General features: G+C 35.2%; 1 protein-coding gene across 1 annotated transcript in view; it reads right to left on the reverse strand.

Moving 5' to 3' along the window:
• Positions 1 to 798: 798 nt before the first annotated feature.
• LOC136849652 (uncharacterized) overlaps positions 799 to 14077 on the reverse strand; it is a 759811-nt gene continuing 746532 nt past the window's right edge. The window contains exon 20 of the mRNA XM_067122953.1: positions 799 to 3733. Within this exon, the coding sequence (XP_066979054.1) occupies positions 3111 to 3733 (623 nt within the window). The 3' untranslated portion in view covers positions 799 to 3110. The remainder of the gene's footprint in view (positions 3734 to 14077) is intronic.

The raw sequence follows: 14077 nt of genomic DNA on the forward strand, positions 1-14077 counted from the left end.
TCTTGACCTTCCATCCCTAAAAGGTTCCATCCAAACCACCTTCACTCATTTTACCACGTGCCCAAACCATCTCGATCTTAACTCTCTTATCATATCAGTGATCTCTACCACTCCTGCACTTCTCCTAATTTCTTCATTTTCTAGCCTCTCACACAGCGAGATCCCAAAAATCTACCTCAGCATCTTCATCTCAGTTTGCACCAGCTTCTGTTCCTCCTTCCTTCTTAACGTTTCTGAACCATGCATCATCACAGGTCTGATTACAGTACATTAGATCTTGATTTCATTTGGCATTCCTGGATATCATACATGACCCCCTGCCACCTCCCTTCGTTTCCCCTAAGCTGCTGCTTTTTACTCACTGTATAATATCCCCACTGTCCGTTAATCTGAGGTGGCACTGAATTGTACCTTGCAGAGGAGCTATACTGCTTAACAAAATTTACTTCAGGTTTATACCCATGTTACAGATTATATAGTTCTCATTTCTCATTTTTGTCTTTGGTCTTTATATGCCAGGACTATGTGGTAAATCATATATCCTTACTGCACACTTTCTATTATTTCAATCTCCCATTAGTATTTATTATTTTTGGCCTCTTTCCAACTTTTCATTACAGGCTATGTGTGGCTGCAATGGAAGACTTTCAATTTTCAGCATTCAGTATCTCATTTCATTTCAAGTTTTCTACCATCGGAACATCAAAGGTTATTGATGCCGGTATTCCTTGTTAAAATACACATAGTATATAATACATAGTATATACCACAGGTCATAGGACTGAAATAAAAGAAGAATGCATCGACTGGTTTCATGTATGTGTATACATTTTATAATTACAATGGTAAAAACTAAAAGTGAACAGAAATAAATGACAAGAATTATTAAGGAATATGTAGAGACCAAGTCAACAAGTGATTATACAGAAACAAGATTCAAACTCTTCAAGTTACTGATATTTCATTGTAGCAATGGAGTTACACCTTAGTGGCGATTCCTTCAACTATTGAAGCGTATGGAATGCAGAGATGTAAACAACACAAACCTAAGTCGTCGATTAATTATTCTCTGGTCATTTTAACAACCACAGAATTTCTTCTTCGGAGCAGAAAGAAGAAGCCTGGCCTCACAAGTAGCAGCAGCAGCAGCAGCAGCAGCAGCAAAAGGCTTTATCACAACACCAAACTGAAGCTAGATGTTACAGCCTATGCGAAAGAACATAGGCACTGAGCAGCTGTATGTTTTTTAGGGTTCACAACCAAAGTTCTTTTTCCTCAAAATAGTTTTTCCTTCAAAATATCCTTCATAACAGGGTGTCTAATGCGCCATCACGTCTGATACACTGGCAAATACAATAGAGTGACTTTCAAACATAATCCCCAACTTCTTACATTTAAAAAAGTCAGCCTACAATAAGGTCTCTGTAAGGCTTTATTACTCACCTCTGTGGCAGAACATTGTGTGCAGAACTGAATTCTAAATTACCAGATTATTGAGCACGAAGGTAAACTAGATAAAAATGGAAAATGAATTTCTTCTACCATCTATAACTCATTTGATAATAAAGAAAGATAATAACTTAAAAGTGCAATTTTGGCTGGACACAAAAATGTAGTTTAATCTACTACAAAACTTTATCACCATAATACACACTGAGCTTATGTGGAAAGCACAGGGGCAAATACACAGTATATGTATGAAAATTTTGGCAGTGCTTGGAAACATGAAAATCAGGTAATAAAAATAAAATTGAAAAACCCCAAATTTACATCTATGTATAAAAACAATGCCTGTAATCAAAATCTGCAACCTATTATTGAGCCTCACAATTTCAAATCAAAATCAACATCCTCGAGGTCTTCACACGAAACTTGTCCTCCAATGAAATATGGAGAAGGGTGGCACTTGAAAGAAGACCCTTGACTCGAACAAGGTGAAAGTCGCTTGAAATTTGACACCTGTTTACCGGGCTTGGGTCTACTTGTATTTTCCTTACAAGTTACGTTTGCAAGATCCTTGCTAGTGGTATCCTTGATGCATTTACTAACAGATGTCATTTCTACAAAGACTTCATCCTTTTGCAATACCAAGGAATCAGGTGTGCTGTTTCTAAAATTATATTTGCTACAACTGTTTTCCTGTTTATTTGGATTAATATTTGGTGTGTCAGGATAAGTAAAACTCATCTCACCATTTTGTCTATCTTTCTCATCATTAGGTACCTCTTTAAACCTTGTTGATTTAGGATGCTTGTTTTCTTGAATAAATATACCCCTGTTTTCATGGTATACAGAACTTTCTCTTTCATTTATCTCATTTGTATCTTCCTTATCTAATAAATTCATCTTAGGATAAACTACATTTTTATTCTCTAATTCATTTGTTTTAGCAATTTGCTGACACATGCTGTTCGAGTGTCCACTATGAGTCCCTATATTTTTATTAACACTTTCATTTCCTTTTCCAGCAAGCTGATACATTTTGTTGGAGTTTTCACTCTTTGTCTGAAAAGCAAATCTATGCAGTAAATTAAAAGGAGGACTACTCTTGACAACCACAGTTTCTGGATAACTTCCAGTACTACCAGTATTTACTCCTCTAGTACTATCAGCATTTATTTCATCCAGTGCTGAACTTATTCCTCCCTTACAGATACTGTTCGTTTGATTTTTTTTTAGTTTCATGTTAATGGTTTCAGTGACCATTCCAATTTCAGTTTCATCTTCTTCAGTATAAATCTTATTATTGCTCCTACTACTTTCATAACTTACATTATTGCTCATACTTCCATGATTTTTTATCTCTATTTTTTGCTTTTTTTTAGAGATGCTGATACATTTCATGCTATCATCAAAATAATTTTTTTCTGACATTTCATTAACCGCGTGACTGAACTGAGACTCAGTGTCTGCATGTGATACTATTTGCTTTGGAAAGGTATCATAGCTCTCTAAAGTTCTTTTCCTTTGAGAATTGAACTTCTGCTGTTTTTCTTGAACATTGTAACTGTCTATCTCAGTCAAAAGAGACTTGACGTTAATCTGCTCATCATTTTCATCGTTTAAGTCTACCCCTGACATGCCAAATTTTACTGTAGACTTTGATGTTTTCATAAGTACAGCTTCAAACACGGGATCATTCTTATTTGCGCACCTCTCATTACTTTCCTCTGTGATTCTTCAGTACTAAAGTTTGCACATATATCTAACTCCCCACTTTCTTGCATAAATGCTTTGGACTTCTTGTTGATTATAGTTTCCCTTTCTTCCGCAAATGCTTTGGATTTTCTTTTTGTAACCATTTCAAAATTTCTTTTTCTTTTTTTGCATTTAGGGGGCTCTAAACTCTTTTTTGATCTATTTACTCCATTTGTAACTGTAGAAAAGGATATTTCCAAAGCAAGTTCGGGTTTGCAAACTTTTCCCCCCTGCCTGCCATCATGTCCAACCATTGAATCCTGACTACTTTTTTGGCTTAAGCTTATTCGTTCTTCAAGCTCTTCAATGCCTGGCACACACTTGCTGTCATTTACAGATGACTTAAAATTAGCCCTGTGTGAGAACCTCAAACTAAAAGTTTCTAATTTCTCAGATGAAGAATTCCCTTTCCCTTTTGGAATCTCTCTTGAAGAAGAAGTTGAAACACTTGAAGATAACCTTTCTTCTTCAGTCAGTCTGCTCATTTCTTCGGACAACAAAGTAAATAAGCCGAGACGCTTCAGTATTATTGTAGCTGAAAGAAAAACAAAGCTATAGTACTATTAAAAGTAAAACTCAAAAGTACTGGAATCAACTTAAGTTACAAAATAAACAAATACTGTACAATAATTCACATGAAAAGTCATAAGCATCAAATCAATGTGTACATATCATTTCTAAATCATTGGGTGCCATAAACTGTAACTTCAAATATCAACTACAAAATTATCTAATTATATACCCATACACATTTTTACAAATTATATACAATATATATATATATGTGTGTATATATATATATATATATATATATATATATATATATATATATATATATATATATATCACTGAGTGTCATAAACTGCAACTTCAAATATCAACTACAAAATGATCTAACTATATACCCACAAACACACATTATATATATATATATATATATATATATATATATATATATATATATATATATATATATATATATATATATATATATAATGTAGAATCTACTGGTCACTTTTAATTTAGACACATATGTAATTCTAATAGCCACAATGCCTCTTAACTTCTCGAATTCTTAGCACTTTTTGGATATGCTTGTAACTCTGGCTTGAAAGGATCCAAACGAAAGAAATTGAAGAGCCTGTGAACGCTGGTCGCGGGAAGCGAACCCGAATTCCATATTCACAGGGAGGTCACGTTGCCAACCTGGCATTCACAGACTCTTCAATTTCTTCCGTTTGGATCCTTTCGGCTTCGTAGTTACAAGCATATCCAAAAAAGCGCGAAGAATTCGAGAAGTTAAGAGGGCACTGTAGCTATTAGAATTACATATATATATATATATATATATATATATATATATATATATATATATATATATATATATATAACTGAATCATGAAAATATGGAACGTGATGAATATATAAATAAAGATAGAATCCAATATTAAGGAAACGGAAACACTGGAGTGCTGCAGGCCTTTCGACACTAGTCCTTTACTTAGCAGACTGAAGAAATATAAAAGTATGTTTACAAAGAAAGCTCATATAAATGACAGATGGGGATTATAAAGGAAACATATGTACCTGGAATCCAACACAATTGAAGAATTAGTAGATCTGCCAAAACAGGATTAAATATTTAAGAGGTTTTTACAAAGGATTAGGATCAACCGTTCAAGAGCAGGGACAGGACAATTAAAAGATTATACAGGTTCGTGACTGAACACCTAAAAATTTTCAGTACAACACAATAATTCTCTTTTTTTTTTTTGTAAACAATAATAACTTTTTGCAAGATGAACATTTTTACAAATAAAAAAGATTATATTAAACATACGGATATATAGAAAATATATATCAAGTAGCTACCTTGTAGTTAAGTCAGTGATATTATCTTTTAGGTCATTCTTGAACATTTTTCTAATACAGGGGTCCGAATAATACATGCCAGGGATAAGATTAAAATTACAACTGGAAGTAAGCTGGATAATAAAATACTCCAATAGATTTCTTGAAGAGAAATCTTTCGATCTGGCAATCACTGAGCTTTCAGTCCAATTTATCCTGTGAGAGTTTTCACTTAAATGAATGAATATATTTTGGATGCTTGTCCAGTTTTGACTGAATACTTATGTTGCTTAATACGTACATCTAAATCTTTGCTAGACTGGCCAATATAAAAGGAGGGACAATCCAAACATGGAATTTTATATATTATGTTGTTGTTTTCTTTAGGGCTATTTTTTATTAACATTCTTTTGAGTGTGTTATTATAAGAAAAAACAAGGTTTACATTAAAAGGTTTTAACAATGATTTTATGTTTTCAAAACCACTAAAATAAGGCAAGCTAAGAATGTTCTCAGGGGTTTCTTTCTTCATGTTACTTTCACTATAAAACTTTTTGTGGGCTTTGTTATAACAAATATCTAGTATATGTGAAGGATAACATAAATCTGTCCCTATTTTTCTTATGTATTCAATTTCTTTATCCAAATACTGGGGAGTGACAATGCGCAAGGCTCGTAAAAACATAGAGGAAAAAATTGATATTTTGATGTTGAGGTGTTGGCCTGAATAAAAATGGACATAAGTTAAGTTGTTGGTTGGTTTCCTATAAATACTGAATTTACATTGAAATGGTTCTCTATGTATTAAATCATCTAAGAAAGGGAGGCAATTGTCTTTTTCTATTTCTAACGTAAACTTAATGGATCGTACCTGGTTATTCAAATTACAGAGCAAATCATTTACATCAATACCAGCAGGCAAAACAGCTAAAATATCGTCAACATACCTATATCACTTTAAAGGAGTATAAATGATATTAGGTATATATCATTTTTCAAAGAATTCCATGTACAAGTTGACAGGAGTGGGGATAAAAGGTTGCCCATTGCCATACCAAATATTTGTTGGTAAAATGCACCATTGAATATAAACTTACAATCACAAATGCACAACCTAGTGAGAGAAATGATATGACTTACAGGTAGAGGTAATTTGTGATGGATTAATTCATTACTAAGATACTCTAAAATGGAATCTATAGGGACTTTAGTAAAAAGGGAACAAACATCAAAACTAACGAATCTATCAGTGGGGCAAAAAGTTATTTTGTTTAATTTATCAACTAAATCTAGACTATTATATATGTGAGAATCTGAGATAGTTCCAAGTAACGGAGACAAGAGTTTGGTAATATGTTTCGAAAGTTTATATGATATTGAGCCAACAGTACTGATAATAGGCCGCATAGGATTGTTTTCTTTGTGTGTTTTTACTAATCCGTACAAGTAAGGTAACGAGGGAAATTTTACCGACAACTGACCTATTAGTTCTTTTTTATCTTTAAGGATTTTTTTCACTGTGATGTTGAAACTTTTTATGACTTGATCAAGGGGATTTTTTGTTAGTTTTTTGTATGTCGTATCATCATCCGGTAGGGCTTGCATACGTGATATGTAGTCAACTTTATCTAAAATTACAATAAGGAACAATATCAGAAATCACTCCAAATTTTGTAAAACATATATCGATAATAGGGACTTCTCCATTTTGGGCCATACCACCAACCCCCAAGATCTTGTTATTTTATAATCACTTTTGATTAAACAACTTGTTCCGTCCTTAAACACTCATACTTCCTCCTCCCCTCTGTATTTGTCTTGACTTGTGTTGTTTCCATTTATGTTTACGTTTAGTTTGACGCTGTCACTCCTCTAGGTCGGGCGTTTAACCTTTTGTTCTATTACTCTGTTCGCTGCTATTTTCATTTTTAGTTTATTGAATTTCTATTACTTTTTAGTCTAATGTAAAGATTTTCTAAATTGTGTTCATTCCCTTAATTTTAATGTTGTATATACTTCTTAAATTTGGTAAGAATAATTTTTACCTTTTTAAATTCTTAATTTTTACTTTTTACAATTTTACAAGGCATTTTATGTTTCATTTTAACAGCCCTGATGATGTAATTAAATGGATAATTACGAAACGTTGGAATAAAGACAGTTTGTACATGTGTGTGTCTCCTCTACCCCTTATTGATATATATATATATATATATATATATATATATATATATATATATATATAAATTTTGAAATTTCCTTTTATTCATAAGTTCTCTCTGACTGCTCATGTGAGTTTGTTTACTTTTTTTTTATTAAGGAGTGTGCTGTGTCATACATAACAAATAGTAATGAAGGATATATCATATGAAATGCAAATTATATTACTTTCTCACTGTGTAAATAAAAAATTAGATATCTCAATTGACCCACTTTTGGTGATTTTATGAAAATTATTAACAAACAGGTATCACTTACCGATAACCTACAACTCGTGCGTAAATCTTGCATTTGTTTCAGTTATCTTTGTCAGATCATATCCAACACAAATAATAGTGAATTATATCTCAAAAGAGAGCCAATTTATTTTGCTTTTGTGCTGAATAAAAATCAATTTAGGTATCCGTATACTGTAGCAATTTTTGGTGAATTAAGAAAAAAAGTGGCAACAAATTTTCCAATATGGCTAACTTCAACTCATGATGTGGACGCTTTATTAAGTTTTAGAGACTTTTTAACATAATACAATGAATTACAACTCGTTAGTTTTACTGTAACATCAAATTCATTAAGGTAGCATGAAATATAAGGTTACAGGGGGCAAAAGAAAAAACTTTTCGCTATGCATGTTTGTACAGCCCGAGGGGTTGGTGAATCTGCCACCAACCAAAAATGGTGAAGCTGTAAGGGCTGGGGATTGAGTGACATACTGGCTGGGTGTTTACTGGTTTATTGGTAGTTCCTTATTGAGATAAATGTACAGAATCTTCGAAGATGTTATTGACGTGTGCGAGCAGTAAGGTAGCATCTACACGCAGACAGGTAAAAACAGAGGTACAGATTCGGGCATCTGTGTTTGTTGGCAGACAAACAGATGGCGATATTGAGAGACATGATTAACATACAGTGATGAAACATATATCAATGGAATGGCCAGGAAATTCTACATAGGGCCAATTGCATGAGATTCAAGACAGATTAATGAATACAATGTAGTAGCATAATATATGTGAAATGGCGAGACGTTTGGCGTCTTCACAAACAGAAACATACACACAGTTTGATACAGAAGATTCGTTGGAACATTATGAGTACATGATTAGAATGCTTGCATGGCAATGCAAGTAGTGGTGGTTGTACATACATCAAGACAACAATGGTTAGGGAGAAACAGACGGAAATATTGTGTGGCTGAAGTCGAGTTCCGTTAGAGAAAGAAAACGAGATGCCCTTGTTGTCTTGTCCACTCCGATGGACGACGAACACACGAACACACACGTGTTTGGAAGAGACGGTGTCGGGCTCTTACAAATACTCTCCCCCAAGATGTGGGTAACGTCTGATTAATCGGCCCGGCTGCGGAGACGACTGCTCAGGCAGAGGGTGCGGTGCGGTTGTGTTTGGGAGAGACGGCGTCGGGGCGACGGGCTCATACAATACTTCCCCCTCCCCCCCAAAGCGAGGCATCGATGCGGAAATTGTCTTGCCGACAATTGTAGTTGGCTCGAAGGGCTTGGGCTAGGGGCGGGTAGGAGGCTGAAGGGCGGCACCGGCCGGCAGGAGCGGGTTGAAGGGTGACGTTGGATGATCCTTCGGTGGCTGGCTCGAGGGCTGAAGGATGACGGCGGCTGATCCTTGGTAGCCAGCTCGAGAGGGGCGGCAGCAGGCTGAGGATGATGCTGGCTGGTCCTTCGTTGGTCAGCTCGTCCAGTACGAGTGCGGGGGCGGCTTCAGGTTTCCTGGAGGAGGCATCCAGGGCTCCGGTGGTGGGGTGGGTCATCTCGGAGGGTCGGACTTCTACTGAGAACTCCGGAACAGCGGGAAGCAGCGAGGCAGCGAAGGGTCTGTTGGAGCGTGGGTTGTCATCTTGGGTCGGCTGGGTCCTTCGGGTCACTCCGGGGTCACCAGTGTAAGGACTGGGGATTGAGTGACATACTGGCTGGGTGTTTACTGGCTTGTTGGTAGTTCCTTATTGAGATAAATGTACAGAATCATCGAAGATGTTATTGACATGTGCGAGCAGTAAGGTAGCATCTACACACAGACAGGTAAAAACAGGTACAGATTCGGGCATCTGCGTTTGTCGGCAAACAAACAGATGGCGATATTGAGAGACATGATTAACATACAGTGATGAAACATATATCAATGGAAAGGCCAGGAAATTCTACATATGGCCAATTGCATGAGATCCAAGACAGATTAATGAATACAATGCAGTAGCATAATATATGTGAAATGGCGAGACATTTGGCGTCTTCACAAACAGAAACATACACACAGTTTGATACAGAAGATTCGTTGGAACATTATGAGTACATGATTAGAATGCTTGCATGGCAATGCAAGTAGTGGTGATTGTACATACATCAAGACAACAATGGTTAGGAAGAAAGAGACGGAAATATTGTGTGGTTGAAGTCGCGTTCCGTTAGAGAAAGAAAACAAGATGCTCTTGTTGTCTTGTCCACTCCGATGGGCGACGAACACACACATGTTTGGAAGAGATGGCGTCAGGCTCTTACAAAGCTGGTACCGTGAAAGAGTTAATCGGCAGGGTCTTGGCTCTCTTACTGCGGATAACTGAAGGATCACTTACATGTAATATATATATATATATATATATATATATATATATATATATATATACCATATATTGGAAATAAAGTTAAAACCGTCAGGACCTATGTAGCCCGTTTCTTATTTTCACCTGTGGTAATGTGTGATAAATGAATCACATACAAAAAGTGATAATAATCATATATATATATATATATATATATATATATATATATATATATATATATATATATATATATAAATATATATATATATATATATATGTTTATATATATATTATATATATATATATATATATATATATATATATATATATGATTATTTATACGTGATTCATTTATCACACATTACCACAGGTGAAATATAAGAGGTCCTGACCAGTTTCGACTTTATTTCCAAGCCATTGACGAAAGACTGATACAGAGTATAAGAAGTCACAAATATATATACTACAGGAACAGTACTGATGAACATATACAACCGTTGGAGCTACATATCCACCCACAGGCCAGTGTCGAGGTAGGAGTGGCCTTCAAAGCTCATTTGGCTAAAAATCACAATATACTCTCAGGGGACAATACTGATAAACATACCGACCATGGGCCAATTACACAGTGTAACAAAAAAAAAAAATATTTCTCTGTTCCTGGCTTGTAATAATTTTTTTCGTGTTGCTTAGGTTCTACATAAAGAAAAAAGTGCTATTACACAATATAAAGTTTGGTTTGTAAAAAATACTAGGCTATTCATTAAAATTTATTAAAAAATGCCTTTATTTTTTGCAAAACTTACTGTGTATATTATGTTTTAATCATATATTTAAAATTTTTCACAATATTAGTAATAAAGAAATAACGACATCGTTCCAGAACATTCTTACATAAAAAGATGTAAGTCTTGCTTGATGAAAATATCGCAAATATTCTAGAGCCTAGAGTGGGGTGAATCGCACCAACGATTGTCAGTCTCGATGACTTAAACAGGGATATGGGTCTGACATAGTCCAATGCAGAGTTATTCCTATCCAGGATGAAGCAGTGGAACTTGGTCAAGTAAGATGTGCATATTACAGGTCAGAGAGTTCAACACGAACCTTTCTCAGGCTTTTACACTGTTAGGGATGGCCTCTGTTTCTGCCATGACGTACCTGGACTATCTGACTCTATTGGAGTGCCGTTTGTGCCCAGCGAGTGGAGACTATTCATAGACAGCTGCACCACAAGTTTAAAAGCTGTCCTCCTCCACAATTATGACAAGTTACCGACGCTCCCTCTAGCTCATTCAGTCTACATGAAAGAAGATTACTACAGTGTGAAAGTTCTCTTGGAAGCTCTGCAATACAGCAACTACAATTGGGAAATCATTGGTGATTTCAAGATGGTGGCTTTCCTGCTTGGGCTCCAAGGAGGATTTGTCAAAGTTCAATGCTTCCTCTGCCTTTGGGACAGCAGAGCTCCCTCTGACCACTACAAAAGAAAGAAATGGGAGCAGCGAACAGAATTTGTAGTTGGGACCTGGAACGTCATGTGGGAGCCACTGGTTGATCCTAGAGTTGTGCTCATGCCGCCAATGCACATTAAGCTGGGGCTGATGAAGCAGTCCGTGAACGCCCTAAACCAGGAATCATCTGCTTTCAAGTACTTTAAGTTTTTCCCCAAGTTATCTGAGGCCAAATTCAAAGGTGGAATATTTGTTGGACCTCAGATAAAGAAGGTTCTTGAGTCTACTGAGTTCTCCAATAAGCTCAGTAGTACTGAGAGAACAGCTTGGTACTGCTTCAAAGCAGTTGTTAAGGGTTTCCTGGGCAACTACAGAGCAGAAAACTACCAGCAACTTATGCAGGATGGATCAAGGCTTTTGGAGCCATGGGATGCAGGACGTCGCTGAAACTCCATATGCTGGACGCTCACCTGGACAGATTCAAGGATAATATGGGCTCCTACTCAGAACAACAAGGCGAGTGATTCCACCAAGATATGAAAGAGATAGAGAGGAGGTACCAGGGCCACAACAATGAAAAAATGATGGGTGACTATATCTGGAACCTAGTGCGAGAATGCGACCTGAACTACAACCGCAAATCGAGGAAATCCAACCATTTATGATGTGTATAATTGTTTCAAAAGTGTAATATGCTTTTATTTGTTTGCTTTTGATAAGCTTGTGTCACGTAATAAATATATTTACTTTATTGACTGAATTTTATAAACTGGTTCATTTTAAAAAATGTACAGTAATACTTCGATCTTACACGATTCGAGTTGCGCGAATTCACACACACACGAACTTTTCACTGGAACCTAACTAATGGGCATACGCGATTTTTTCAAACACACGAAATTCTCGAGAAACCCTGCAGAAGTGGGTGTTTAATTTTTGAAGTAATTTACAAGTTTTCATGCTTTTATGTGTAAAATCTGTATGAAAAATGCATTTCATTCTTTTATGTGTAAAATCTGTATGAAAAATGCATTTCATGCTTTTATGTGTAAAATCTGTATGAAAAATGCATTTCATGTTTTAATGTGCAAAATCTCTATGAAAAATGCATTTCATGCTTTCATGTGTAAAATCTCTATGAAAAATTTCATGCTTTCGTGTGTACAATCTGTATCGAAAATGTATTATTTTTATTTTTGTACATGCATAAATATGATGCAAAGGTAATTTCAGCACATTCACTTAGTGTACTTTTACAAGATGTGATACCCATTTGCAAAGTTACTGCATTTTTCAAAGATGATACCCTGCAGAAAATGCTTGTTTAATGTTTGAAGTACATTTATAAGTTTTCATGCTTTTAACTGTAAAATCGATATGGAAAATTTATATTTATATTTCTGTACATAAATATCATACAAGTATTATGTCCATTTGCAAAGTCTTTGTCACAAGGACTTTACATGACCTTGAGATGAGGTTGTTCAGTCGCGCTCATTTGATAAAATGAATTCGTTAATGTAATATCAGAGATGTAACTAAGAGTTGTATAATTGTCATTCTTTGAAAATTACTCTGTTCACCTCGGAGAAAAGTGCTGGTGCTATCTGTATGTGCATGTAATTACAGCACGTTCAGTTGGTGTACTTTTATTACAAGATGTGATACCCTTAGTTACTGCATTTTTCAAAGATGATACCCCTGTAGAAAGTGTTTAATTTTTAAGTTTTTGTGTTTTTTGGTGTAAAATCAGAATGGAAAATTTGTATTTATATATTTGCACGTAAATATAATACAAAAGCAGTACAGTTACTTTATTACAGTATCTCTCTCTCTCATTCGTAGTTAGCGCTCAAACATACTTTTACAACTTATTATTTCTCTGTATGTCATTACCTGTACAGTATATCATTTTAAATTGATTGAATTTTACCTGTACTGTACTACCTTCTACGAACATTATGTACATGTTTTCGATATTTTATGGAATTGTACTTTTGTTGACTGACACATGACGTTTTGCCTGGTGACGCAAAGAAAACGGCTTTTACTGTAAGTGACAAAGAAAACGGCATCCCATGAATTAGGGGTAACATTAGTATACATACGCACCTACTGTAAATGTGCTATTATGAAACTGTGCAGTACTCAGTTTTTATGTCAACCATTTACTGTATTCCTTTTTTAAGGGTAATAAGCTAAATTTTAAATGAAATTACACTAACTTTAGTTCATTTAAAAGTTAGCTTAATACTTTGGGAGCATGATTAGGGTCATATTTAGTACTTAAACTCTGGAAATAAACATTTATTAGCATTTTTAAAGACCATGCCAAACTTACGGGAAAATTCACCTTGCACGAGGGGCTCCGGAACCTAACCTTGCGTAATTTCGAGGTATGACTGTATTTTCTTGAGAAATATGAAAATTTTGAAATTTCAAAGTCCTGACCACAAACCCAAACTTTTGATTAAATAATGGTGTTTTTTTATAATAATTTGATATAACAAGCAAGGAAATTACCTTTAGAACCGGGGAACAAAAATTGTGTTACACGGTGTTATCAGTTCAGTTGGTTCCACATCTTACAAGCTAGCGAAGTACCTAGTGGATATTCTTAACCCAATAGTAGGTATCATCTCAAATAATGTGGACCTGATAAACAAACTAAATATTGTACAGATTAATAGTGAATCCAGGCTTGTAAGTTTTGATGTAGTATCACTATTCACAAAGGTACCAATTGATGATCTGATGGAGTTTTTATCCAAATTATTAGAGAACGCAC

This window comes from Macrobrachium rosenbergii, chromosome 21 (assembly GCF_040412425.1).
Source record: "Macrobrachium rosenbergii isolate ZJJX-2024 chromosome 21, ASM4041242v1, whole genome shotgun sequence".
NCBI lineage: Eukaryota > Metazoa > Arthropoda > Malacostraca > Decapoda > Palaemonidae > Macrobrachium > Macrobrachium rosenbergii.